At 38.2% G+C, this 27,036-nt stretch overlaps 2 protein-coding genes across 4 annotated transcripts in view; one reads left to right on the forward strand and one right to left on the reverse strand.

Moving 5' to 3' along the window:
- Window positions 1-677: 677 nt before the first annotated feature.
- On the forward strand, window positions 678-13,368 carry crabp1b (cellular retinoic acid binding protein 1b). Its single transcript, XM_051702269.1, has 4 exons — window positions 678-958; window positions 2,281-2,459; window positions 5,095-5,208; window positions 13,009-13,368. Exons 1-4 carry the CDS (start codon window positions 889-891, stop codon window positions 13,057-13,059), a joined length of 414 nt encoding a protein of 137 aa, XP_051558229.1. The 5' UTR covers window positions 678-888; the 3' UTR covers window positions 13,060-13,368.
- A 926-nt stretch (window positions 13,369-14,294) lies between these two features.
- The window catches only part of sin3ab (SIN3 transcription regulator family member Ab), a 32,126-nt gene continuing 19,384 nt past the window's right edge, over window positions 14,295-27,036 (reverse strand). For all 3 annotated transcript variants that reach the window (XM_051701820.1, XM_051701819.1, XM_051701818.1), the window contains 6 exons: window positions 25,762-25,931; window positions 24,832-25,005; window positions 24,158-24,250; window positions 18,553-18,647; window positions 16,566-16,767; window positions 14,295-15,828 (listed from right to left, as the gene is read on the reverse strand). In XM_051701820.1, coding sequence (XP_051557780.1) covers window positions 15,607-15,828; window positions 16,566-16,767; window positions 18,553-18,647; window positions 24,158-24,250; window positions 24,832-25,005; window positions 25,762-25,931 — 956 coding nt within the window. In that variant the 3' untranslated portion in view covers window positions 14,295-15,606. The remainder of the gene's footprint in view (window positions 15,829-16,565; window positions 16,768-18,552; window positions 18,648-24,157; window positions 24,251-24,831; window positions 25,006-25,761; window positions 25,932-27,036) is intronic.

The raw sequence follows: 27,036 nt of genomic DNA on the forward strand, positions 1-27,036 counted from the left end.
GGTCCTTTCCTTCTCTTGGACACTTCCTGGAGAAATGACAAAGCGCTCTCTGCCCTCTCTCTTCATTAATTATCAACTGCTGTCTCAAAGGTACTTTGTCAAAGAGATAAATGAAACCATCAGGACAGGAACAAATCAGACTGCAGAGGAGGGCAAGGGAGGGGAGGGGTGGGGGACCCCTCTTTCTCTCCTGGGGCTCCTGTCCTTCTCTTGGGAGGCAGAGCCCAATATGAATGGGTCTTCATAGGAAATGTGTTGAGAACATGGTCATGCCTTTTTCAAAATGCATATTTCAGGTTGTTTGAGTGGAAAAATGAAAAGTATGTATACTTCCAATTTCATCAACTGGACTTATTGCAACAAATAAGCCGTAGAAATTAATCCTGGGTGCCATAGTAGCATTGTCTAGAAGTTTTAAAAATTCTATTGAAAGAAAAGGGAAGCCTATAACCTAAATGTATTTTCATCCAAAACTTAAATACAACTGAGAGTGGCAGAGTACTTAACTTTGCAAGCGCTTCATACGAAAGTTAATGTGACAGTTCAACTAGTATTAAAGTGATGAATGGAAGCATTAGAGAATGGAGGCTTCTGTAAGGCATTACGTCCATCTGGGCAGGAGGGAGGGATCTCTGACGTACGTCACAGATGCTTGCTATCAGCAGTGGTCCAGAAGGCATAACAGAGAGACAGAAAGAAAGAAAGAAAGAAAGAGAGGGTGACAGTGTAGAAGAGACAGGATAGAAAAGAGAGAAAGAAGGCAAATGAGTTGATACTAACAGGTTGTTAGATCTGGAAATAAAAAGTGGTGCAAAGCTGTTTATTAATCTGGTCTCTGAATTAAAAGTAAGGCAAGTTAAGTAAGGCTGATAAAAAGGGTGGGAAAAGATGGCCAATTTCACAGGAACCTGGAAGATGAAGAGCAGTGAGAATTTTGAAGAACTCCTCAAAGCGCTTGGTAAGAATCCTCTCAGTTTGATCTTTGCCATCATTTCAACCTCCACTAAGTGAGCAGTGTGTATGCTGTGTGATCACCAGACTATTTTACACTCTTGTCTAGGCTGCATCAGGGCTCCTCTCCTCTGCTGTTTGTTCTTCAATAGCATATTCAAGGATTAACTAGTGTGAAGAGTAAATCACTATTATTTTCAGGCTGTTGGGCAGCTCGTTCAGTCTCTTTTGTTTCATTGGCAGCATGTGTTGCCTGGATTCTTATTCAGATTTTCAAGGCTAGAGACAGAGTTTTAGCAAGGGGAACCAAAATGCACCCACTCAGTAGCTTTGATTTTTTTATTTAAATTTGATTGCTTAATACCAACAACAACAACAAAAAAAGCTTGAAGCATAGCAATTATGCTCTTGATTTAGAATTGCATCTTATGATTTGGAGAAATTGTCTGATTCAGTCTTGCAAGATTTTGAAATAGAGAAATTTCAGTATCAAGGGATTTCAGTCATATTTACCCAGTCAAAAAAATAAAAAAAGGTCAAGTCATGGTCAATGAAATTGAAGCTTGCTGTTCCATAGACAACTGTTCAGCCTCTGAGATGTTTCCAGGCATAGAGAGTATTGAGTGTATTTAAGCAACTGATCAGACAGTTACTCACCCTGATAGTTTAAAATCCTGTGCCAATAGTTTCAATATGTTTGTAATTAGTAGCAGAGTTTCAACATTGTCCAACTTGGCACAACACAAGGCCAAGGGCCATGGCATTCCTTCCAGTCAACACCCTGTCATTGCAACTCCTTATTTGCAACATCTGCTGATAACAATCTGCACTGTGGTGCCTTGATAGCTCTTTATGCAGAAAAAGGCATACCACAGCTCTACGAATACTTGCTTTGCCCCAGTTATGAAAGTCAGTCAATCACAATCATAAAAAAAAAGAAAGAAAAAAACATGAAAGCCACACAGATGCAATTCAGATATTTCCTTTGTCCTGGTATCTATTGCAGCAGATGCAAATAGATGATGTAAGTATACCCGTCTTGGGGAAATTACTGTGTGGTATGCTAGAGGATAATTACTACATAGAAGGGAATCAAGAGACACTTCATTGAGAGTGAAGAGAGTGTTTAAAGAGATTATATTGATTATTAAGAACTTGACATGATTATTGTATATATTGTGTATATATTTATAAATAACCATACTTAAATTACGCAGAGCCTTTATTTACTCCTAATCTTTGCTTCAATGACATTAAAGAGAATACTTTTGCAGAAGAAAAGTGACAAATTTGGCATGATTCATTTAACATAATTTGTGCAATATATAGGGGTTAATGCTATGCTGAGGAAAGTAGCCTGTGCAGCAGCCTCAAAACCCCATGTGGAGATTCGTCAGAATGGTGAGCAGTTCTACATCAAAACTTCCACGACTGTGAGGACCACAGAAATCAACTTCCAAATAGGACATGAGTTCAATGAGGAGACTGTGGATGGTCGGAAGTGCAAGGTAATTACAGCTTTGGAGACAGTTTGGTTTGTGTGCTTTCAGAATTTGATTCTCTTTTATTCGCTAGTACAAGTGAGATACTGGGATTTACCTTGGTCACATTGGAAATCTGCTCTGCATGCAACAACGAACACATATCCACACAATATACAATCTACAATGTATACAACAGAGGACACACTTAAAAAAAAAATCATGAGGTAACATCTAAAATTACTGGCTCAAAATCATGAAACACAAAATCAAAATCACTGAATTACAATTGCAGGTTATGACTTTGTACAAGGCAGAAGTAAATAATGAGTATCCAAATGTGTAAAGTGTGTAGATAGAATATATTTGTGTGTGTGAAAGTGTAGAGCTTGAAAATAGGTTTTTAAATCTTGTTTATTACTTTATTATTTAATAAAAAAATCCTATAATATTAAACATAGAGCCAAAAGACCAGAGCATACACTTAAAATTGTACTTTGTGTGGTAACATCTAAATTAACAGATTTTATTTAAGCTTAGTTTACACAAACAAAACAAATTTTACAGGTTAGATGAGGTAGAAATAGCTCCTTAGGGTAACAATTGCAGGCTACCACTTTTTGCAGTGTAGTACTGAGTAATGTCTCAATTACTGTTTACATGTTGAGGAAACTCAAAATAGACAGTTTGTGGTTGTGCAAATCTCTCTGACACCTATAAGCCAGGTCACAGACAGTTTGGTAAATTAGATTATATGACACACAAGCCCCTTAAAGCAAGACTGCATGCTTATCTAGCTAAGTCAACCTTATGTCTTCCACCTAGATTTGAGTGGATCTAAAGGGATTCTCAATCAAATGTTTGCATACTGAAGAATTGATAAGTGCTGATAAGATGGGATGTGTTTCCTGAGGGCATAGAGATTTCATTCTGAGCCTGACGACCCATCAGAGGCTGCTGAGAGGGCAGTGGGCGGCAGCAGACTAAATTGTCATGTGTTGGAGAATTTTTTAACAAGCTAACCTTTGTGACTGTTGCCTTCTAGGGCAAATAAAAGTTACCACAAGTCTGGCACAAAATATGCATCTGTTTTTGACATAAATGGACATAAATGGATTTGGTGTTTTGGCAGATTTTATCAACATAAAACATTCATTAAGTTAAGCAATTTTGATGAGTACAAAGAAATGAGTAAGTCCACAGACAGTGAAGAATAGCAAAGGCGCATGTGGTAGTCATATAGGGCCAGTCAGAGGGGTTATACACAAGGGTGAAATATAATTGTGACTCATCGCAGTGATGTAGCAGGTCACCTTTGGTGGTCATCACTCCTCATTATTTATTATTTATGATTCACACCCTTAAATCAATGACCTAAGAGTTTAGATGTGGGTAGTTGATGCATGTTTTCCATGGCCTTTTTTTTCATCAACATTTAAGGTTAAAATTTAAATGAATGTGTTAGACAAAGTATGTATGTCATGTAACTGGTCACCATTTTTTGACAGTTTTGTAACATATAATCCACTTTTGCCTTCATTTTTAATGGTCATGTGTGACAAATGAATCTTTAAATGCGCAAATATTCCATGTAGTTTGTCATATTAATATGAAGTCATAAAAGCTGCATGCATAATCTTAAAACAATTAGCATAATGGTGTTTAAAATAGTGCAGGACATGCCATGTTTCCAAAAGTGTTACGTCATCTACCCTTGTGCCAATGAAATGTATTTGGAAACATTATAATTCAATGAATTTCGTTGATTCTAAATACAGACTGATGCAGAATAGTACCTCAGAGAAAGAGCAGAAATGTTCTTGATGATCAACTTTTTATTTTATTTTTTTAATTCACATTGTACATGTCATTGACAAATAAGGTTGTCCAAGGTAATTAAAAATGTGAAATCTTTTAAAAATCTAGTTCAAAACACGTTTGTCAAGTTCAGAGAAATGTAATCTTTGTGTCTATGCTGGTTTCATACAGTACACGTTTGAAACACATTTATTGAAAAAAAGTTATTTAATCACTTTAAAAATGTCAAGTGGTATATGTAAAAGCTCTTAAAATACTTACCTTGCTCCTTGAATGCATATGAGAGTAAACATAATCATACATTTTCAAACATATTAGGTACAGAATATTTTGCAAATCTCATGTTTTTTTTTCTCTTGGGATTGCTCCATTTAACATGAATAAAATGTATTTTCATAAAAATGTCAAAACATCAGAATTTATATATATACATATATATATATATATATATATATATATATATATATATATATATATATATATATATATATATATATATATATATATATATCTTTTTTTTTTTTACTTTTTTTTTAAACCTAACATACAGTCATGAAGGTCTAAAGGGGAAAATGTTAATTATATTTTAAAACAAATGTATTTTAGTGCATATTGTTCCAAAAATAATAATAAAAGATTATTCCAAACTATGCATGCCAACATTTCTTTTTGTAAGATTTTCAGCAAGATACTTATTGTATATCCAGAAAAAAAGAAAAGAAAAGAAAAAAGAAAAAAAAAAATGTGTCATGCCATTGACCCACATTCAGATACAGATGTCCATCTTCAGAGGGCTTTGTTATGTGTTGTTGTGAGATTACCATTATCCTGTAATTGTTCATAGAGCCTGGCCACATGGGAGACAGAGAACAAGATAACCTGCAGGCAAACCCTTGTGGATGGTAATGGCCCTAAGACGTTTTGGACACGAGAGCTGAGAGGGAACGAGCTCATCCTGGTGAGGAGGGGTTTTGTTTTTTTTTATCTGTAGGATTATATGCCATTCAGAAAGATCTTTTTAGAGAAAAGCCACTATCTTTGCCACTCATCCTCTCACACTGGAGGTCTCTGCGTGTGCTGATCATTTACACTGTTCATCTATCGTGAGGAAACAATTAGACATATTCCATTCTGTTTTGCGATTACGAATACCCATCAGAAACGTCTCTGGTTATTCGTGGATTTTCTTTGGAATTTTCACAAAAATGCAGCATGGGTAAATCTCTGGTCTGCTCTGTTTTATAGGCCAGATGGACAACAGTAAACTGGCCTTATAACTGAAGATTTTATTACTGGCTTTATTCACTGGCTTTGCTGCCCCTGAGGGACATCAAATGTCTCCCTCTCTCATTCAAGTATCTGTTGTAAACTTTAAAGTGGATTTTTGAAAGACTTGCAATGGTTGAAACACTCATGCTGTGAAATTATTTTCACCATTTTTCACATGGGTCACTGAAAATATTTGCCATTAAAAGCCGTTCATAAGCATTAAACAAAGGTAAACTGTGAAGGACAAGTGAACAAGACTTAGAGTTGTATCCTCTGCAAAACCTACAAGATTTTATCAATGCAATACAAAAAGTTTATTTTATATATAATCACTTTATATAATAGCCTACTTGTTAAGCCAAGGCCCAATTTTGTATTTGGTTATTCCAATTTATTCCAGTAACCAGTTGCTCAAATTTCCAAGGCTAAACAGTAGCTCTTATTGCTAAATAAATGACCTCAACAGAGAAATATGCTTGACCATTAACACAGCACAACTTGTGTCCAGTCATATTTTTGGTACATAAATGCACTCATGGACCTTGACACAGTTGGTGGCATTGCAGCATACAAGGGACAAGACATGTTAGAGTCATATCTGTAGCTTCTTAGCTGCAGTAGAAAATGTTATGCAGAGCAGCAAATTGGTGATGCATCTGGCTCACATCAAAGCTACTTCAAGTTTATAAGTGAAGAGAGGCTTGTGAATGCATGGTGGTGAATAAGAGGTGACGCATCTTACCCATTCAGCTGCTGTTTTGTCATTAGCTGAATAATCATGCAATTAAGTATTAGACCAACTGCAGCTTATTTTTACACAACACATGTTGCGAATGAATGTAACCTTTTCTGTTGGTATGGCTTTTTGAAATTAAAATCTTCTGATTAAATTAAATCCATTCATTAAAAAAAAAAAAAAAAAAAAAAAAGTTTTACAATAATTTGTCTAAATCTTGAGATATTGGACTAAACCTCCTGGTGCAACCTCCTGCTTAATCCATTGTCTCACAAAATGCTTTCCCTTGCCATCTCATAATATGAGTCAACACTCTCAAATACAAAGACAATATGTGCTGTCATGTCAAATATTTATTATTTATATTGATTATTTTTTGATGAATGAATGAATTAAGAATAGAGGATAGTTTCTAAACTGATTTTCAGCTCCATCTATTAAATTGTCACCTCACCAGACACAACCTCTGACTGTGCTGACAGCTAACAGTGTTGACAAAATAATCACATTTTGCATATCACACATGTATTAAATGCAGTAGATGTTTGTTGCTGGTAAATGTAGAGAAATTATTTTTTTTTTTTTTACTATAATACTGTATGATATATGTACACCGATCAGCCACAACATTAAAACCACCTGCCTAATATTGTGTAGGTCCCCCTCGTGCCGCCAAAACAACGCCAACCCGCATCTCAGAATAGCATTCTGACGTTCGCACTCAATCACCATGCGCTACACGGACGGATTTAACCGTTGCGCACCTTCTCTGTGCTTACACTGGCTGTGGCTGTGTCTCGTTTGGAAGGCTGCAGTTCTCCTGTAGATAACTGATGATGCTATGCAGTTATTAATGATACGCTGTGGGTGTGTCTAAGGAAGTTAAGTTCATATATGGTCATTCCTGTGTATCGGGGTTTCATCACAGTGTGCATGTGCATGCAGGGGCAGTGCAGTGTAACGGTTGTACTTCTGCAAGTGATAATAAAAAAGTTTGTTCTCCTACATACTAATGCCTCCGTGTCAATTAAACTACATGGTGTCAGAAGAGGGATCTATCGAAAAAGAAAAAGGAAGATAAAGAGGCACAATGGCTGAAGGATTTCGACCAGATCCGCTGATCTTCGATGGTCGATATAGCAGCAAACTGGAGAAAGTTCAAATTGGAATTCGACATATTCATCGCAGCAGCTCACAGTGAAAAGCCAGAAAAAACCAAAGCCTATATACTCCTCAATCTTGTGGGACCAGAGGCGATTGAAAGGGAGCGATCTTTTACATGTGCCCCGGCAATACTGGCTGCTAATGGACGGGATATAGCTACACCGGCTGAGTCAAGGGAAGATCCTGAATGTTTGAAAAGGAAATTTAGAGAAGTATGCAACCCGGAGACAAACGTGACAATGGAAAGGCTTTCATTTAACATCAGGAATCAAAATCCAGGAGAAACCGTGGAAGCATACGTGAGTACACTGCGAAATATAGCAAAAACATGTAACTTTGCTGCTTTGACTGACGAACTGATCAGAGACAGACTGGTGTGTGGTATAAGTAATGACAGTGTGAGAAGGGTATTGCTCAGAGAAAGTGATTTAACCCTCGCAAAAGCATTCAAAATCTGTCAAATCAGCGAGCTAACAGAGCAGCATACTAAGGTGCTGTCTGTGCCGCGCAGTGTACCTATGAGCGTTGATGTAGTACACTACAAAGAAAGGGGTAGAAAAGCCATCATGCAGAGGCAACACAAACACCCAAGTGTGACAAAAAACATTGCAAACTGTAAAAACTGTGGCAGAAATCACCCAGCAAAGCGTGATCAATGCAAAGCCTTTGGACAAGAGTGTCATCGTTGTAAAAAGTTTAACCATTTCAAGTCCCTATGCAGATCAGCATCAAAGGACAATTTAAAATCCATCAATCAGGTTACTGATGTGAACACGGACAATAGTGAGGATTCATTTCATATTGATGGGTTGTGTCTTGGTGCTAGTGAAATCGATGCAGTCAATCAGCGCAGCACTAGAAACAAGCAGGAAATTCATTGCAGCCTGACGGTACATGGCAAGCCCCTTGAGCTTAAAATTGATACAGGAGCAAAGTGCAATGTGATTTCAACTGAAACATATCAAGCAGTGAGAAATGATGAAAAGATTAATGATAAGTCAAAACCAACACTGGTAACTTATGGAGGCACCGTGATTGTAACAAAGGGAACTGTGATGTTGCAATGTCTAACCAACAAAAGGAAATCTCATCTGTTGCAATTTCATGTAGTTGATAAAAATGTAAAATCATTGCTGGGACTGCCAGATTGCCTGAAAATGGACTTGATATCTCTTAAAGAGGAAGTACATGAGGTCAGCTTTCACAAAGATGTGAACATATCACAAGAAATATTCACAGAATATGCCGATCTGTTCAGTGAGGAGCTGGGGAACTTACCTGTGATGTACACGATGAAAATAAACCCGGAAGTGACTCCAGTGGTCCAGCCCCCTTGTCGAATACCTGTGGCAATGTGAGACAAAATAGAGGCAGAATTAAAGAACATAACAAGGCAGGGAGTCATAACACCCATCTCAGAGCCCACAGAGTGGGTATCCTCAATGGTTGCTACGCATAAAAAGGACACAGACAAGATTCGTTTATGCATAGATCCTAGAGATCTAAATTAAGCCCTTATGTGTCCTCACCGTCCAATGCGCACTGTAGAGGAAGTAGCTTCACAAATGTCTAATGCTAAAGTTTTCTCAGTGTTAGATACTAAAAGTTCGTTGTGGCAAATCAAGCTAGACTATGAATCGTCCCTGCGCACTACTTTTGCAACGCCTTTCGGCAGGTATCGTTTCTTGCGCATGCCTTTCGGCATTAATTCAGCATCAGTGGTGTTCCAGCGAGCAATGGAGCAGATCTTCGCAGGTCTCCCATGTGCCATTATCGTGAATGACATCATTGTTGGAGGAAAGGGAGAGAAAGAGCATGATGTGAATTTGAGAAAGGTCCTGGACAGAGCACAGAAGGTGAAACTCAAACTAAATCCACAGAAATGCAAGTTCAGGTTAAAAGAGGTCACTTACGTAGGTCATCTGTTCACAGAGCATGGATTAAAACCAGATCCAGCTCAAATACAGGCTATCACAGAAATGCCATTGCCAGATGATAAAGCTACCCTGCAACGCTTTCTGGGCATGGCTAATTATTTGGGTAAATTTATTCCAGTTATCAGCACCACTTCGACATTGCTACACAGGGATGTAGTTTGGTATTGGTCACAGCAACAGCATGAAGCATTCGATAAGCTAAAAGAATGTATCACATGCCCAACTGTGCTGAAGTACTTTGACGTAAGCAACCCTGTCACTATCACGTGCGATGCTTCACAGTATGGTTTAGGAGAAGCACGCTTACAAAATGGAGAGCAGATCAGCTATGCTTCACGCACCTTCACAGAAACTGAGATGAGATATGCCCAAATCAAAAAGGAGTTGTTAGCGGTAGTCTTTGCATATCAAAAATTCTATGACTACATCTATGGAAAGCCTGTTTTGGTGGAAACAGATCACCAACCTCTTGTTACAATTTTAAACAAACCCTTACACAATGCTCAAGCTCGACTACAGAGAATGATACTGAAACTGCACAAGTTCAATTTGAATCTAATCTACAGAAGAGGAAAGAAACTTTATTTGGCTGACACACTGTCATGTGCTCCAAGGAAAGTAACAACGCAGCTTCTCAAATACAAGGACGAATTTGAGGTAAAGACTGTCCAACTGATTTCGTTCAATCGTTTGCAAGAGCTCAAAGAAAACACAGCAAAAGACAGCTCTCTGCAAAGTCTGCACAAATTTATCAAGCAAGGATGGTCGAAGAAGTTTCAGAGTGTGCCGATGCCACTAAAACCTTTCTTTCCTTTCCGGGATGAGCTTACTACTCAAGATGGGATCATCATGAAGGGAACTAGGGCAATGATTCCTCAAACCCTACAGAGTGAGTACTTACAAATATTGCACAAGTGTCATACAGGAGCAGAAGAGACTAAGCGCAGAGCTCGTGATGTTCTGGTTAAATATGACTCAGGACATTGACACTTTCGTACAATCTTGCAACATTTGTAATGCCCTGAAACCACATCAACAAAAGGAACCATTGCACCTACACGAGATTCCAGAACTGCCCTGGTCTGTAGTCGCTATGGATATATTTGACTGGAATGGACAGCAATACCTAGTGTTGGTAGATTCCTATTCGGGGTGGTTTGAAATAAACCAACTCAGCACCCTGCCATCGCAAAATGTCATCAGCAAACTCAAGAGACATTTTTATGTGCATGGAATTCCTCAGAAGGTAATATCTGACAATGGCACCCAGTTCACGAGCCAGGTTTTCAAAGACTTTGCACGATTATGGGATTTCTATCATATTACCAGCAGTCCTGAGTATTCCCAGGTGAATGGTCTCGCAGAGAGGGCTGTTCGTAGTGCAAAACGCCTTCTTGAAACCACGAAAAGGGATGGAACAGACTTGTTTCTGAATTTGTTGAACATCCGCCACATTCCTTGAGATAAAGTACTGGGTTCACCTGCACAAAGACTGATGTCTAGTAAGATGCTGAAACCAAGATCAAAGAACACTGTGAAAGTTAAAGCTCAACTCAGGAAAAAGAGACAAATGCAGAAAGTGTTCTACGACAAGAGGAGTAAACCACTCTCTTCACTGCGTGAGTCTCAAGTGGTTTGGATGCAAACAGCAAAAGGCCATGATAAGATTGGGGTAATAAGGAATGTCCTCACAGAGCCCAGATCTTACGTTGTGGAGTCAGAAGGTAGAGAATACAGGAGGAACCGCAAGCATCTACTTCCTGTAGTAGAGCCGATCCCTAGAGCACAAACTGATCTGGAGAACTTGTCAGATCTCAGATCTGTGCCAGACAACAACATTGTATCAAAAGATCCAGTGCATGCCGAAGAGAACGTTGTGGTTGAACCAACTGTTCAAAAACTTCCATATCGTACTAGATATGGCCAGATTTCCAAGCCCAATCCTAAGTATAATGGTTGAGTATACATATTGTGGAAAATTTGATGTAAAGAATGTTATTGTAAGAAGTAATTTGATTCTTAGTTAGTACTTTCAGTTTTGCATCATATGGATGTTATACAGGTGTTTGTAAAATTAAAGTGTTTGCTATTAGAGGGAGATATAGAACTAAGGAAAGGGTATGTAGACGACTGATGATGCTATGCAGTTATTAATAATATGCTGTGGGTCTAAGGAAGTTAAGTTCATATATGGTCATTCCTGTGTAACGGGGTTTCATCACAGTGTGCATGTGCGTGCAGGGGCAGTGCAGTGTAATGGTTGTATCTCTGCAAGTGATAATAAAAAAGTTTTTTCTCCTACATACTAATGCCTCCGTGTCAGTTAAACTACACTACTATAAACAAGTCTCGTTTAAACGTGACGGCCTTCATAGGACGGAAACGGAACGTAACATGGTTGCCATGACAGCACGCCACTCTTTAACAAGCGCGAGCGCTTTGAGTAAGAAGGGAATAAAGTCTCTTGGGAAGGGAATGCATGAGGTACATTTTAGGAGAGATATAATGATGTAAAGAGAAAAGAAAATAGATTTTACAGGTGTACTTTTAGTCTAATACTTTATTTTAATTATATATTAATATAAGTAGACATATTATATACTCTGCACCCATCTACTGAGGTACTTAAACTTGGGAATTCACATTCCTTGCGTTTGAACATCATATTTACGGGCAAATTGGCGTCATTTGTTATAGACATTTCCGTTGAAGCAAAGAATTGTGGGTTGTGAGTGCCCAGAAGGACACACCTCATGCATCCTCCGAATTCCCGGTCGCATTCGAAGTGTCCTACTCTCTTTTCTGAAACGAGACAGCCTTGATGACGTATTCGGCCGACAAATGAGACCTCCGGAGGACACAGCCTTCCAAACGAGACACAGCCATAGCGTCTCCAGCTGAACGTTTTCATGCGCGCCTTCGTCTCGACCAGGGAGAATAAGGGAGTTCTAACACAAACTTTATATCAGCTTTATTCATTTCCCCATCCGTAATGCTTCATGTGTGTGGCTCTAGGTAAATGGCCACATTAACATAAAGCGGGCATCATGCAGCAATGTTGCTGGCAGTGGCTCAGAGCAGACTGTACAAATAAACCTAATTGATCATGTTACACGTAGGAATGTTGGCAGTGTGTAGGGGCCTGACATTCCTCTTTCTGATGTCTCCAAGGGCACTGCTGTAAACAGCAGATGGCCTGTCCTAACATAATGTTTTAAAGAGTCCGTGAGGTGGTCTCTCTTCCTGTTCTGGAGTGCAGATGGTGTATGCTGTTGTCAGCTGCTCCAGTTCTGTTTGGCTGTGCTTTTCAAATGCCTATAAACATGGAAGGCCACCATCAAACCAGAGGCAGCAATTTTCTTTCTATTCCTCTCCTTGACATGAGTGATGGTTTATAACTCTCAAACGAGAGTAACTCTCACAGAGAGCAGGTACCGATCAATACATCAGTAAATGCATTTCACTGATGTACAATTCAAACAAGCTCCATTTGTACAGAGGTGGTGTTTCTTACAGTGCTTAAACTTTTCCCTTGGCTCATTTAACAGTATCACACAAATACTTGACTAAATGAACTGAATAACACTCAAAGAATAAATGAGTTCATAGTATTTTCTCTCTCTCTCTCTCTCTATTTGTTTTCATTGCTCAGACCTTTGGGGCAGACGATGTGGTGTGCACACGGATTTATGTGCGGGAATGAGCACCAAGGTGAACTGGATGGAGAGATAATCCAGCACTTGCGACTTTGGAAGAATAAACTTATTTCATCATTAACTTGCACTATAGTGTGTTAGCTGGTACTTTGTTTTTGATTAAGGACCTACCATATTTGTCTGTTCAATGTACTTATTAGATTTGAATGTTTATGTTTCTTATTAATATGATAAAATACAGTGTTAGTTATATTCACGGTTATATGCCAAAAAATGTAAAGCAATTAACGATTTACTGCAGCCATGGCTTATTTCATATTCATTAACCATGAAATAATAAAGACACATACTTTTAATTATTTCTGATATGATTGTTTTCTTTACCATTTGCAAACTTTAAACCAGCATTTTTTTTTTACTGAAAGGCATGTAAAAGATAAAATATGTGACACCCATCATATTTTTGTTTTACACTTAAAAAGCCTATAAAAATTGAAATCTTTTTAATAGCAAAGCTTGTTAATCAAACTGAAACATTCCCTAAAAAGTAAAAGTATGTAAACTGGCTAAAGAAAGCTTTGGCATCCTAATCTCCATTTGTGTGTGTGTGTGTGTGTGTGTGAGAGAGAGAGGGAGAGAGAGAGAGAGAGAGCCCTCATTGGCCTCAGTTCTTTGCTCTGTGAATTATGGACCTAGAGAGCCTTTTATGACCCATTTCTCCAGAGACTGCTTAACTTTACTATGTGGCCAAATCTTAATTAAATAATGAGCCATTTTAAACCGTTTCCCTCCCTGTGTGAGTTAAATACCATTATATGGTTTTTATTACTCTCCTTAGTCCTAAAACCAATGGACTTTTTTTTTCTTTTCTTTTTTTTTTTTGTCATTAAACTATAAAAGGTTTATTGAAAAAACAAAAGTAACACGTAATATTACACTGGTGTTTGTTAGGAACTGAGAAAAAAACGTTAACATTTTTACGAGAACTTGCCTTTAAAATGAATAACTGCATGCATTAATGTGATTTTTTTTTTTTTTTTTTTCTGGTAATGTTTTATATTAACATCATAGTCACATTTCAGTGAAGAACATTACACTGTGCCCCAGGACATTTTCCAAATGCTCCCTCTGCTGCCAGTGTGGAAAACTACAGAGCGTTGTTTTAAGTGTACTGCCATTAATTATGCGTTCTGATGTACATGACTTTAATTCAGTGTGAAAGCAAGCATGCATTATTGATTTACTCAAAGTTATAATTCCAGCTCAACACACAACAGGGTAATCTACTACAATTCTGGTTTATTTCAATCTTTAAAACAATAATGAATAATATAAAAGGGCTGTACATGAGAACATAGAAACATGCCGTCATTGCCATCTTTAAATATGTTTTTACATATTTGTCAGCATAAACCCAAGCCTTAGAGCACCTAAGTGTCCAAAGTTCCTTTTCCAGACTTCTCATTATAAGAGGGAAAAAAGGGATCAAACAGAATAATTTCTAAGTTCTATTCAGAACACAGGCAGTGAGATCACAAATATGAAGACGAGTTCAGATAAGGGCCAAATATAGTGCCATGAAAAAATGATCCAATACAACATTTCAGGTTCTGGACAAACTAGAAGCTGTTGAAACGAACATTTCCATAAGCACATAAAGAGAGGAGACAGAGTGACCAGACCAAACACTTTAAACAAGAACTCCCTTTGGTAAGAATAGTCATTGTGTTTTCTTAAACATACCAGCATTAGCCTCCTCCACTAAACTGATATGGATGTCTAATAGCTGAACAACATAACAGTGAAGGTTCTCAGAATATATACAGTCTGGCATATATACATTGTATTTACATTACAAGAGCTTGTTTGACTAATTCTGGTGTTCCTGATTGTGGCTGGTATTTTAATTAACAGTAATACCTTCATTAACAGTGCTGTAATTAACCTGTGAAAAGAGACTTCTGAAATAGACCTTGATTACATTTTGTGTAGACTGTGAACAATATACTGTAGAAATTCACATAATCAGTCCTGGTTTAGCTGCATAGCCTGACACAGAGGCTTTTTTAAACTGATCAGAATTTCTGTCATTGTCTGACATTCTCATTTTTGAGCATATATATGGTTAAAGTTAACCACAAAAAAAAAAAAAAAAAAAAAAAAAAAACATATTGCTAATCAACTACTATTCACCTTGAGGAGATGAAAAATATTAATAATAAAAAAAAATATATATATATATACACAAATGGGCATGGACTTGACCTGTATTTGTAAACCATCCTTTTTCATGAAAAGACTAAAAAAGACAAAAAGTGAATCTTTTTGTTTTGAGAATCAACTACATTTGCAGCATTTGCAAGATTCAGTCAGTATGATCTTGCCCTCTTGATTAAAGGACATTAATTAACTGGCTATAAAGTCAAGGGGAAAAAAGACTCCAATCTAAAATTTAAAAAGTTTAAAAAAAAAAAAAAGGAGAGAGAGAGAGAGAGAGTTAGCAATCTCCAAAGAACTCGATGGCGGTCAGATTTTAATTTCAGTGCTACTTCAGTCATCATAAAAACAACATAAAATGTCTTAAAACTTGATCTTTACAACGTAGTGCTGTAGGTGACTTTATATTTGTTGATGTTCTGGAAATGGAGGATCTTGGGCTCACAGACGGTTCTGCAGGGCAGCAGCCCCTCCTGGCCCTCTCCCATCAGCCACTTGTAAGTGGTGGCATCCATGTCACTGGTCACATGGTCTTTACGCCATCTGTCCAGCCACATCTGAAAGCGCTGGTGCAGACGAGTGCTTACTCGCTGGTGTGACTGAAAATAATTATATATATATAAAAATCAATTATGGCGCTTCTAGAGCTACTGGACCTGTTTACACCTGGTATTAAGTTGTTTTAGAGTGATCAGATCACAAACGGTCAGTCAGACAAAAATCTGGATTACAGTGACGCACTTTAAACCCTCAGATTAAAGGCAGAAATATGACTTCTAATTTTTAAAAAAAGCACTTCAATTTTTTCTTCTGTTAAAACTTGTGTATTATTTGAGCTGTAAGGTTGTTTAAATGTGTATTTTAGGCTTTTATGGTTTAAGGCCTTTGCACACCAAAAATGCAAATTTGTGTCAATTAACATTTTGAATAAAAAATAATTATTCCTAAAGCATCATTCACACATGGAGCGAATATTCACGCTGACAAAGCGAGGCTTTTTTTTTTTTTTTTGGCAGAGCGTGTCCATTTTCTTTCTTTGCTGGGCGACATTAAAATCATGTTAACACACATATTGTTCTGGTCTAGTGGCTATACTTTTGAAATGGTTGGGACAGTATGAATTGGCCCAATTCTCTTGCATTGTAAGTGCATCACTGTAACGCAGATTTTCAAATTTTTTAAAGAAAAGGAGAGTCGAAATTAATTTTTACTCCCAAATGTGGTTTGAATGATCACAAATGCTTTGGATGTTTACACCTGTATTTAGCGCTGTCCACTTGTGATCAGTCTTTTGACATTTTGGATATTTCAAGACATTCCTCCATCGTCTACATACCTGATGCGCTCTCAGTTGTGCTGTGCGTCGATACATGTAGTCCTCTGACTTGAAGACGTACACCATCTTGTAGGAGTTCAGCTTAAACATGCACTCCATCTTGGAGTCCTCACCACCCTCTGAGGATTTCTTGGCTGCTTCTTTGGCATCTCTCATCTGCATCTCTTGACCTCTCTGGCACTTCCGGATCCGCCTGAGGTTCCTTTAAAAGAAAGAGCAGATAGCTTTTTACTACTTTTTTGAAACCTAGTCTCTTAAATTTAGAACAAATGCTATCAAACAAGTTAAGGCTCAGCATCTGACAGAGTAAGAGGAGAAAGATCCCAATCAAAAAGAAAAATAATGCACCAATGCAACTGTCTACAGTGCACCTTGGGTCTCAACAGATATGAAAAAATAATCTCCATTGAAACTCATATCCATGGCAAAACCATTTTGATCAAGTACAAAATCCAGATTTCTAAGAAAAAAGGATGTGTAATTTCCCTGCTTTAATTAAAGACTAAAATGAAAAGTATACTTACCATTGGTTAAAGATGTGAATGGGCATAGAAACCATGACTCTTATTTTGAATTCAGGACTTCACTTAAAGAAACAAGCCAATCGACCCCAAAAAAAGAAACCAGGTAGGCATTAAGGTTAAAAGGCCAGGATATGGGTTGACAGTGCATTTTGCATTGCATAAAGACCATGCACTAAAAATGTTGGTTGCATTACTTTAAGCAAAAATAGCAGCGCAAAACTATTCAACTATTCAACCTCACATTGCATACAAAGTCTCAAAGTGATTAAATAAAAAAATAAAAAGAATAAAAACTTTTTTTTTTTTTTGTGGATGAATAAGTAGACATCAGAGCATCTCTCCACCACTGCACATAAAACATGCATGAAAGAAAAATAAAAGAACAAACCAAACATCCTCCCATGCTTAAGCTTCAAGGTCTTTTGGAAAGAAATACACGCACATTTAAGGATAAAATTCAGTCCAGAAGTTTATTGACAAGCCCCTCTCTGAAATACAGCTGTCTTTGTGTCACACCACGGTGAATTCAAATTTGAGTCATAGCACCACTTTGTAAACTGACAACCCCAATCCAACTCAAGAGAGTATCAGCAATGGGAGGACACAACATCTTGGAGATCTCAGCATACAAGGTCTACTCAGAAAGTCCTAACAATGAAATCTTACAGACTGTAAAAAAACATTTATACACATTGATGAAATCCAGTAACATACAGAAATAAATCTGTGAACAGAATTACACAAACAAACCACAGCACACTTTGTGAAAAAGCAAATAAGTTTTCTTTTTTTAAAACCCAAGAAAGAGCTATTTTAAAAAGTTTCTGAAAATCTTTCAAGAACTTTGAAAGATTTTTTAAGAACTTTGCTTTTTAAGAAATGACCAACATATCAAAATGCAGTCTTCATCCTCTTTAGAAAGATGCACTTGAAAAGAACATAATTAAGCAACCAAACCCTGTTAAGAGCAGGCATATAAAAACAGCTTCCATATTCTCAGATGAAAAACATTTATTAAAATGAAATTTTCCACCTCTTTACCAATAATCAAAGTCTCAACAACAATTTTGCCTTAAAATTCAAAAATTGGTGCACATAATGTTAGATAACACCTGCAAACATTCCCCACAAATACATCATACTTACAATTTATAAATAAAGGGTAAATTACCAATATAACTGTACTGTGGCCACTTCTGAGCAGAGATAAACAGCCTAACATTGAGTTTTCATTAAATGAGGTCTCGATAAAGTGCGAATGCAAGCAGGCAGAAAGCTCATGTATGTTTGGGTAGAAAAAACAAAACACCAGGTGATTACAGACAGGCAGGACTCGAAGACATTTCCAAAGACTACCACAAGCATTCCTCTGATGTTCCTGTCTTGAGCTGTTGCTGTATGGGACGGGGGCAAGTTTAAAGGACTCATGTCTCTAAAGATGGGTGTACTTGGCTGAGCCTCACCTGGGTAGAAACACAGGCTTCTGGGAGAGGTGCTCACGCAGCCCTGGAGATGCCGAACTGTTATTCAGATATCGCTCCACATAGTCTGGCCAGCGCTGTAAAACACATACAGGTATTGAATGTTACAGCTCTTATAGGATAAAGAGTCTGTGTTAATTATCAGTGGCATTACTGTCTGGAACTATCAGGCAAGAAAAATGTCACAAGCATGCCTTGTGTGGCAGGTTTATATGTTGTTCTGCATTAATAATTTGCATTTATGTATCTCATTTATTATGCAAAGACTGTGTTCATGTATTTCAATACTTGACCCATCCACTGTTTTGCACAAGCTCGAAAATGACATTAAAAGTGCTGCAAGCAATTTTTTCATGGAAAAGCATGCAAAAAAATGTCCTACTCCCTTAAAGATATTAATGAAATAAGTGTCCTGAGATATCTCACCGGTCTCTGTGACAACTGTAGACTTTGTAAACAGCAAACAAAAATGTGTCCGCGGACCGATTGACAGATTGATAGCTCTATCTCTATTCTGTGGGTGGTGGTGCATGGCCGTTCTTAATTGGTGGAGCGATTTGTCTGGTTAATTCCGATAACGAACGAGATTCCGGCATGCTAAATAGTTACGCGGACCCGTGCAGTCAGCATCCGACTTCTTAGAGGGATAAGTGGCATTCAGCCACGCGAGATGAAGCAATAACAGGTCTGTGATGCCCTTAGTTGTCCAGGGCTGCACGTGCGCCACATTGGGTGGATCAGCGTGTGTCCACCCTGCGGCGAGAGACCCGAGTAACCCGCTGAACCCCTCACGGAGACTGATTTAAAAGACAGTGGTAATATTCCCAGTACAATTGTACACAGTGTGATTGTAGCTCAACTTCATCCATCATGCAGGTATACACCGGCTTAAGACTATAACTGGCCTCGGCGTGCACATGTTGATGAACGGTCTCCTTTTCTTTTTACCCATAAAAAAGCGTTAGTTACGTGACAGTTACGGGCACTTCATTTCAAACCATATGGAGAGGCTATATAAGGGAGAATCAAACACCTGCTGCTCCTTTTACCATGAGGATTCAAACAGATTGCTAATTATTGCTTTGTTCTGTGATGTGTTTCAAGTGTACTGCAACTATAGGCAACATCTGGCAAGCGATCATTTTGACAAACTTTAAATTGAGAGTTGAATTGTAATGATAAATGATATTATATTGCTGTGCTGCTCAGCGTGAACCACTAGAGGGCACGTCTCTATCAGCAGGGGTTTATGAATATACATACAAATTATTTGATATACAATGAGTACTTTCTAGATAAACTTGATAATTTATAGATATTGTATTTAATAAAAATCGAGATTAAATTTTTTTTGCCATATCGCCCAGCACTACCGGTCATTGAAATTTGTTAATGCTACTAAAGTTATCCAGCCAAGGATGGTGAATGATTTTCTCTTTTTCTTGTCAATAGCCTATTAATGCTTGATTAATATTAACAACAGGCTTATAACAGCTGCAGCAGGTCTATAAGGCACAGATCGGCTATTTTAAGATTTTTGTCCTGTCTGCATCACGTAATGCCTAATGGCTGTATTTACATTAAAATCGCATCAAGACGGTGCAGATTTTTGTCCCGTCTGTTTCCACTCTAGCAATACATTAATGGCTGTGTCTTTATATCATTTTGTGTCAAGAGGGGCATTTTAAAATGCATTTAAATGATCATGTGCGCAGCTCACCATGAGATAGGAGCGCTCTCTAGAGCACGTGCAGACTTTCGCATGTAACCTCGGATGTAGTCAAACAAACAGCCCCGTGGGTAAGGAGTTAGTTAGAATTTATTTGTGATACAAAATAATTTAAAACTCTGTTAATCCTGTAATTAAAATAGATTCCTTTGCACTGACCAGGCAGCCAAGGCATGGCAGCTGCCATACCCTGCCATACGCAATTGATGCCCCTGTGGGCGCTATTGTGCCACTGTTGAATTTGACAGCCACAGGGACAAACAATGCTTGCTCGGTTTTGGTCTAAAAATGATCTTTAGAGAGCGGGGTTTTGGATTGAGGGGGTGTGGCTAATTCAACGGCTCAGTCACGTGAAAGCTGCAGAATGTTAAAATCGCTTACAGCACCTTTAATATCAATATGAATGTTTGAACAAACATAATAATACAACATAATAACACTTATTACAATATAGTTACAGTGATAAATATTTTGGAAACACTACAGTGTCTGTGTTACATATTACATGTTACTAAAATTACAGTTACACTTTATTTTGCAGTATGTGTACTTTCAGTATACTTACAGTGTACTTACCCAAGAAAGTACTAAGTAATATTAGGTAACTACATGCTACATACTACATACTTAATATGGGTCAAGGTTAGGGCTGGGGTTAGGTTTAGGGTTAGTACATAGTAATTACTGTAGTTGCTGTAATTACATAGCATGTACATGTAGAACAGTACTGTAAAATAAAGTGCTACCAAAATGACTATAACTATAACATTGTGTATTTACATGCAGCCATAATAACATGAATAAAGTGTAACAGACACTGTAAAATGTTTTTTACAATGGGTACAAATGTTGATGTCAAACATTACAATCTACTTTGCTCATGCCAGTCACAGAAAGAGTCCCACTTTGGCAAAAACACACTGCCACATTCTGGTGGTATAGCCTCCACCTCAACTAGGAAAGATCCAAGATGAGCAAGGGAACTTTGCTTTGAGGACCCCCACTTCTGCAAGCTCCACAATGCTGTTTGGGTCAGAGCTTTTTTCATTAACAACTGCCCTGACCCAAAAGGTCCAAAACCACAGTCCAATTTTATGCAGAACCTCATAGTATCTGAAATCCGTAAGGGTTCACTGTCCATCACCTCCCTTCACCTTCTTCTGCCATTGCTGTAGGATTTATGGAAGGATCATTAGATCCCTATGCATCCTTTCATTAAAAAAAAACAGCACCTTGTTGTCTCTGATCCAGTGAATATTGCCGTAGGGTGTGTTCCTTGGCAACACGTTCATCTGTTCTGGAGAAACATATCCTGTTTGCCCAAACTGTGTCACAACAAGCCCAAATCTTTTTATGAAGGAAGTCCCTGAATAGTGTGGGGCTGCTGTGAAAGTTATCAACTAAAACCTTGTAGTGTCAACAAGTTTTCATCCAAAAGTGCCATGACTGATTCATAGCTCATTGATCTGTGTTGAAAGTGAAACCCTTATAAACAAAGAAATCCAAAGTGCAAGCACAGAGAGAACCTGCCAAGACAAACCATTTTTAGCCACATTTGTGGGTTATTTTTTTACATGCTGTTTAAATACAGCTCATGCCTTTGATGCCTCATTCTTTCATCAACAGCAATGCTCCGTAGGGAATCAAAGTAAGTCTTGCAGCCATCCCTAATTTCCTAATAAAGTGGTTTTATTTTACACAGGCAGATAGAGGCTACTCCTCACCACTTCTACAAAATCTACATCCTCTTTCAGAGTGTTGATATGCAGAGCATCGGAGATCGACAGAAATTTTGTGCAGAAAGGGAGGGAAAAAATTCATATCAAAGGTCTCCTCAAATAGTCTGTTAGGAGCAGAGCTCTTCATCTGGCTCAAATGGACCAAAGACTTCAAAGTCTTGTATGGAAATGATCCCTCGAGGCACTTGGGCAATTTAGGAACTAATGTCCCCAACAACTGTCTAAAGCAGGTGGAAAAGAAGATGAATCAACTGCGGAGGACCACACAAGACTGTGTACCAGCTGTTCAAGCAGGTCTGAAATCAGTAGTGGCTCAGCATCTGGTTCATCTACATTGTGCCACTTCAGGAAAGGGCAAGTAAGAAGCCACTCCCTCTTCCTTTCCTCTTGACATCTCTTACAGCAGTAGGTGCCAGTGATGGAGTAGATATTGTTGTAGATGATGATGTAGCATGACGACGGGATCTATTACTATGTTGAGGGCTGGATCCTAGCATTCATTCGATGAGTCGGCTAAAGGCCAACTGCACAGCACAGGAAGTATTGGAATAGTGCAAGTACCAAATGTCCAGAGAGAAGCTTTTGCAAATGAGAAACTATTAATTTCCGCATGCAGGATATAACACTCATGAATTACTGTAATCATTTTTTCAATGGTTAAAACTTATATATTTGCAATTGGTCAGCAGTGTTAAGATAGCAGTTATACAGCGGTGCACATTTACATTTACATTTATGCATTTGGCAGACGCTTTTATCCAAAGCGACTTACAGTGCCCTGATTACAGGGACAATCCCCCTGGAGCAACCTGGTGTTAAGTGCCTTGCTCAAGGACACAATGGTGGTGGCTGTGGGGACTGAACCAACAACCTTCCGCTTATCAGTTCAGTGCTTTATCCACTACACCACCACCACTCCACAACATCACAACAAACCATAACTGTTTGGCAGTTTTGAATGGACAAACATTTCTAAAGCCCAACATATACTTCGGTTTTGACGTGGATGCTTAGTGTCTGTGTACAGTCTAACGCTCACCTTTCAAAGTATACTTCATTTACTGTGCACGCATACTCCAGCATACACAGGCAGTTAGTACATCGGGCCATTTAGCCCAAGTATTCTTTGGACTAGGGATGTTAATAATTAATCGATAACCTATTTATAATCGTTAATAATTTGATCGATTAAGCATATCGATCATTGATTCATTAATCCAGGACAAATGCGCTCAGTAATAATGCCTGCAGACTTTGATAAGGCTGTGTATACAGTCATCCACCACTAGAGGGAGATTGCAAGCTTCATGTCATGTCTTTTCCACATGACAGTAGAAGAACAGCACAGATGAAGATGAAGTGGGCTCAATGTAATCAATGTTGAATCGTTTCTCTTTAAATGAACATTTTGTTTTCTGCATACACTGTGGCAGTGTGTTGAAGTACAACATGAAAACAAGCACTTTTGATCTGCTACAATTACATCAGTGATTGCCTGGAAAACAGATTTGTTAATGTTAACAATTAATTGATTTATTGATCGTTAATTGCCACTACGATCGATTATGAAAATGTCTGAAAATTGACATCTCTACTTTGGACTTAATGCTATATCATTTTAGCCTTAGACAGCACAACCACAGACTGCTCACAAACTGTCTAATTCGTAATGTACACAACAACAAAAAAAGGCAAATTATTTTTCAAAATGTTATGTTCCAATCTGATTGGCAGGCTTTATGCAATTTCAGGAAGTCAGAGTGCTCAAACTTTTAATCAGTCCACTGAGAAACAAAGTCTTGTTTACAAGGTACTAGGCTGCTAGAAGTACTTCCACAGAGGAGCACACCTGTATATTATGTTTTGGTTTCATGGTTAAATCTGATTTTAGCTGAAGCCGCCCCTAATTATTACGTAAAGTGACCAGCTTTTTTTTATAGAACATGTCGCTCAGGCAGTGCTTTTTTGTGCCCGAATTCTTGCCCTAAATAAGCTGTAAAGTGGACCAGACTTCCATTCAAGTCTTCCTATGTAAGGCTATACCACCAGTACAATGCATTTTAACTGGTTAAGGCATAAACTAAACTAAAGAATCTACAGCAAAGTCTTTGGCATGTACCTCAGCTTCCACAGGTTCATCTGAGTTCTCTTCCTCTGTGTCCAACAGCTCCACAGCCAGCTGCACAGTCCCCTTACACTTCTGGAACAGTAACTGGAACAAAATGAGACCAAATTAAATGCAAGCGCACATACAACTGCACATATAAACACAGAACTGTACATGTGGTTAAAGAAAGAGTAGCACAGAAAAGAGGTGACAGATAACAGAGTGAACACTGAAAGATGTGGTCATTAAAGCAAAAGGCAGGGAATTTGGCAGATTAAGCCAGTTTGACTGATAGCTTGATTGATTGTCAACTGTTTGCTTGCAAACCAAAGACAAAGATCTTATCAGCATTTCCTTTACAACCACCTTTTACTGTGCCATTAACTTTGTCAATGCCATCTATTACACCTAGTCACTGTTCACCACACTCTAAAATAAAATGACAGTTCTCAACCAACACACACTTTTTCATTTTCAATACATCCATCCATACATCCATCCACACACACACACACACATATAATATATATAGCTTATAGATATTTTCTTATTATTTTCATTCCCCAACCAACAACTATTCTGTATTTATTGTTCATACTGAGATGTAATTTTTTTTTTAATAAAAATAATATCACGAAAACTATTTCATATTTTTTCTCAGTTTCTTTGTAAACCACTAGAGGTACCTTAAAGCAGTTCTCATCAGACATCAGCTGCTCTGCTTTGCGCTGGTAGGCTGTCTCAGCTCCTGCTCTAGATGCTTGGGAGGACAAGGACCCACCAGTGGCTTTGTTGGCACACTCACTAAGATAAAGATCAGTCACCTGTACACAGATCTCATCACTGACTATATGCTGCAGCTGTGGGTAAGAAAGTGAGGAGAGAGAAAAAGGTAAGATGAAAGGATTCTGCACTGAAAATGACCTTTAGCAAGGGACTCTGTATGCAAATACCCCAAAGCGAAGTCCACAGTGCTAAAGCCACATAATAACAGCAAACAAGCATTCACTGACAATGTTGACTTAATATTTAAAGCTGAAGTGTGTAACTTTTTCTATGTTAAAATAATTTCTCTTATCCCAGCTTAACATACAGAGACAACTGCAAGTAAGCCATTTGTATGTAAATTCTCTCTAAAACTGTAAACACCATCTCTGTGGTGTTGTAAAAATTCCTCTGTTTATTTGGAGCGACCCAGCCATACCGACACAATAACACTGACTCGATAAATGGCTTGAGTTGGGGCTTGGACTATCTGTTTATTCGACCAATAGAAGACGGGGTGTTTTCAGAAAGCTGTTTGAAAAAAAAAAACAATATTTATTTTTGCAAATCTATTTGGTGAAGTTAGTAGAGCAGAATTACACACTTCAGCTTTAAATAAATGAATTACTGATAAAGAAAATGAATTATCTGTATGTGCAACATCTTTATATTTATCAGCATGCCAACAAAGCCGACCAACACAACAACCAAATGCTTCCACGCAAGATGGGACAACACTGGGTCCCTTCAGCATAGGTTTCACTTGAGAACAACCTTAAACCAAATCATGATTCGTGACAATTCAGAAGCCCAATAAAAACATTTCTACAAACACTTGAAGTAACTCTAACCTGTCTGACTATACTCTGAATGAGTTTGTCCATGGTGAAGGCAATGTAGGCATGGATGGTGAACATTTCCCGCAGTTGGTCCTCGTATTGAGACGTGTCCATGTTGCCGTCCAGAAGGTTTCGCACCATCTCCAAGAAGGCAGAGTAGTAGTCTTCAACATCAATGTCCACTGCAAAAAGAAAAGGGTCATTTTTAATTCAAAGTCCAGCAACAGCATTATAAAACAAAAACAAAAAAAAATCTAATTATAGACTTAATCTAAAAGTTTCTCTTATGCTGCCCACACACTAAACTTTCAAAACCGTTGGATTGCTGTTCTTTTCACACTACACAGCTGTCTGTCTATAATGGGGTATCTTGAAGTTGCTGTGGTTTGCACATTACACGAGGGATCAGCGACAGGGGGGGGGCTCACACATTCAGGGCTCGACAATAAGGACTGCTCGATGGCCCGGGGCCAGTGAGAGAAAGATTCGGGCCAGTTGCTAGAACTGTCAATTGCCCGATCAGGCAGGTGCTGCATTTATAACATTAGTGCAAGAAAACAACAAGTGAGAGAGCACAAAATTACTCTGAGCGAACTAACCGACGAGCGAGCGCGATTCTATTTAGCTCGCAAAGATGTGCAAGCGCATAATATACTGGACACGCCGACTGCACGTCTTGCGCAACCTTTTAAGTATTCCCGCACATTCCGTGTTCACAGTGCGAGAACTCCCCACATTTTTTGCTTTTACATGTTGGTGAAAAGCAGAAATCCACACATTGGAACACAAGAAATCAACAGTTTCTTTCTATAGGACTGAAAATCCATGTCTCTCCGTGCATATGTCTCATCATCATCTCTCTCCATGCAGCGTAGACTGTTTAACATGCATGTGCTCTCGTAAAGGGACAGAGCGCTAGTTTTATTCCCACTGAAAAGAAGCAAAATCACTATGGTTATTAGGCTATTATTATCAGAGCTGTTCAGCTGCAGGGTGAAGATGAATATTCAAAAGTCTGCTTCATATCATCCTCATGAAACACCAATTACATGTCTCATTTCTGGAGCGTACAGGTATTTTTGTTTTTGTGCTTTGTGCATCAGTCTGTGTTGGTCTTTAGGTTGTCTGATTTCATGTTATATACAGTACACATTGTTAATTCACAGATTAGGCCTAATATCTCCCTAATGTATATTACATGTCACAACCGATTTGGTAGCAAGTCTCTTCTCAGAGATTCATATGTATATTACATTCAGACAATAATCACATCTTTAACTCAGTGAT

The sequence above is a fragment of the Myxocyprinus asiaticus genome, chromosome 1, assembly GCF_019703515.2.
Source record: "Myxocyprinus asiaticus isolate MX2 ecotype Aquarium Trade chromosome 1, UBuf_Myxa_2, whole genome shotgun sequence".
In the NCBI taxonomy this organism is placed as follows: Eukaryota; Metazoa; Chordata; class Actinopteri; order Cypriniformes; family Catostomidae; genus Myxocyprinus; species Myxocyprinus asiaticus.

Excerpts from the sequence above, each read along its gene's own strand:
- crabp1b (XM_051702269.1), top strand. The coding sequence starts at position 889 with ATGGCCAATTTCACAGGAACCTGGAAGATGAAGAGCAGTGAGAATTTT. Across the intron at positions 959-2,280 it reads AGAACTCCTCAAAGCGCTTG|GGGTTAATGCTATGCTGAGG; the intron begins GTAAGAATCCTC and ends TGCAATATATAG. Across the intron at positions 2,460-5,094 it reads TGGATGGTCGGAAGTGCAAG|AGCCTGGCCACATGGGAGAC; the intron begins GTAATTACAGCT and ends AATTGTTCATAG.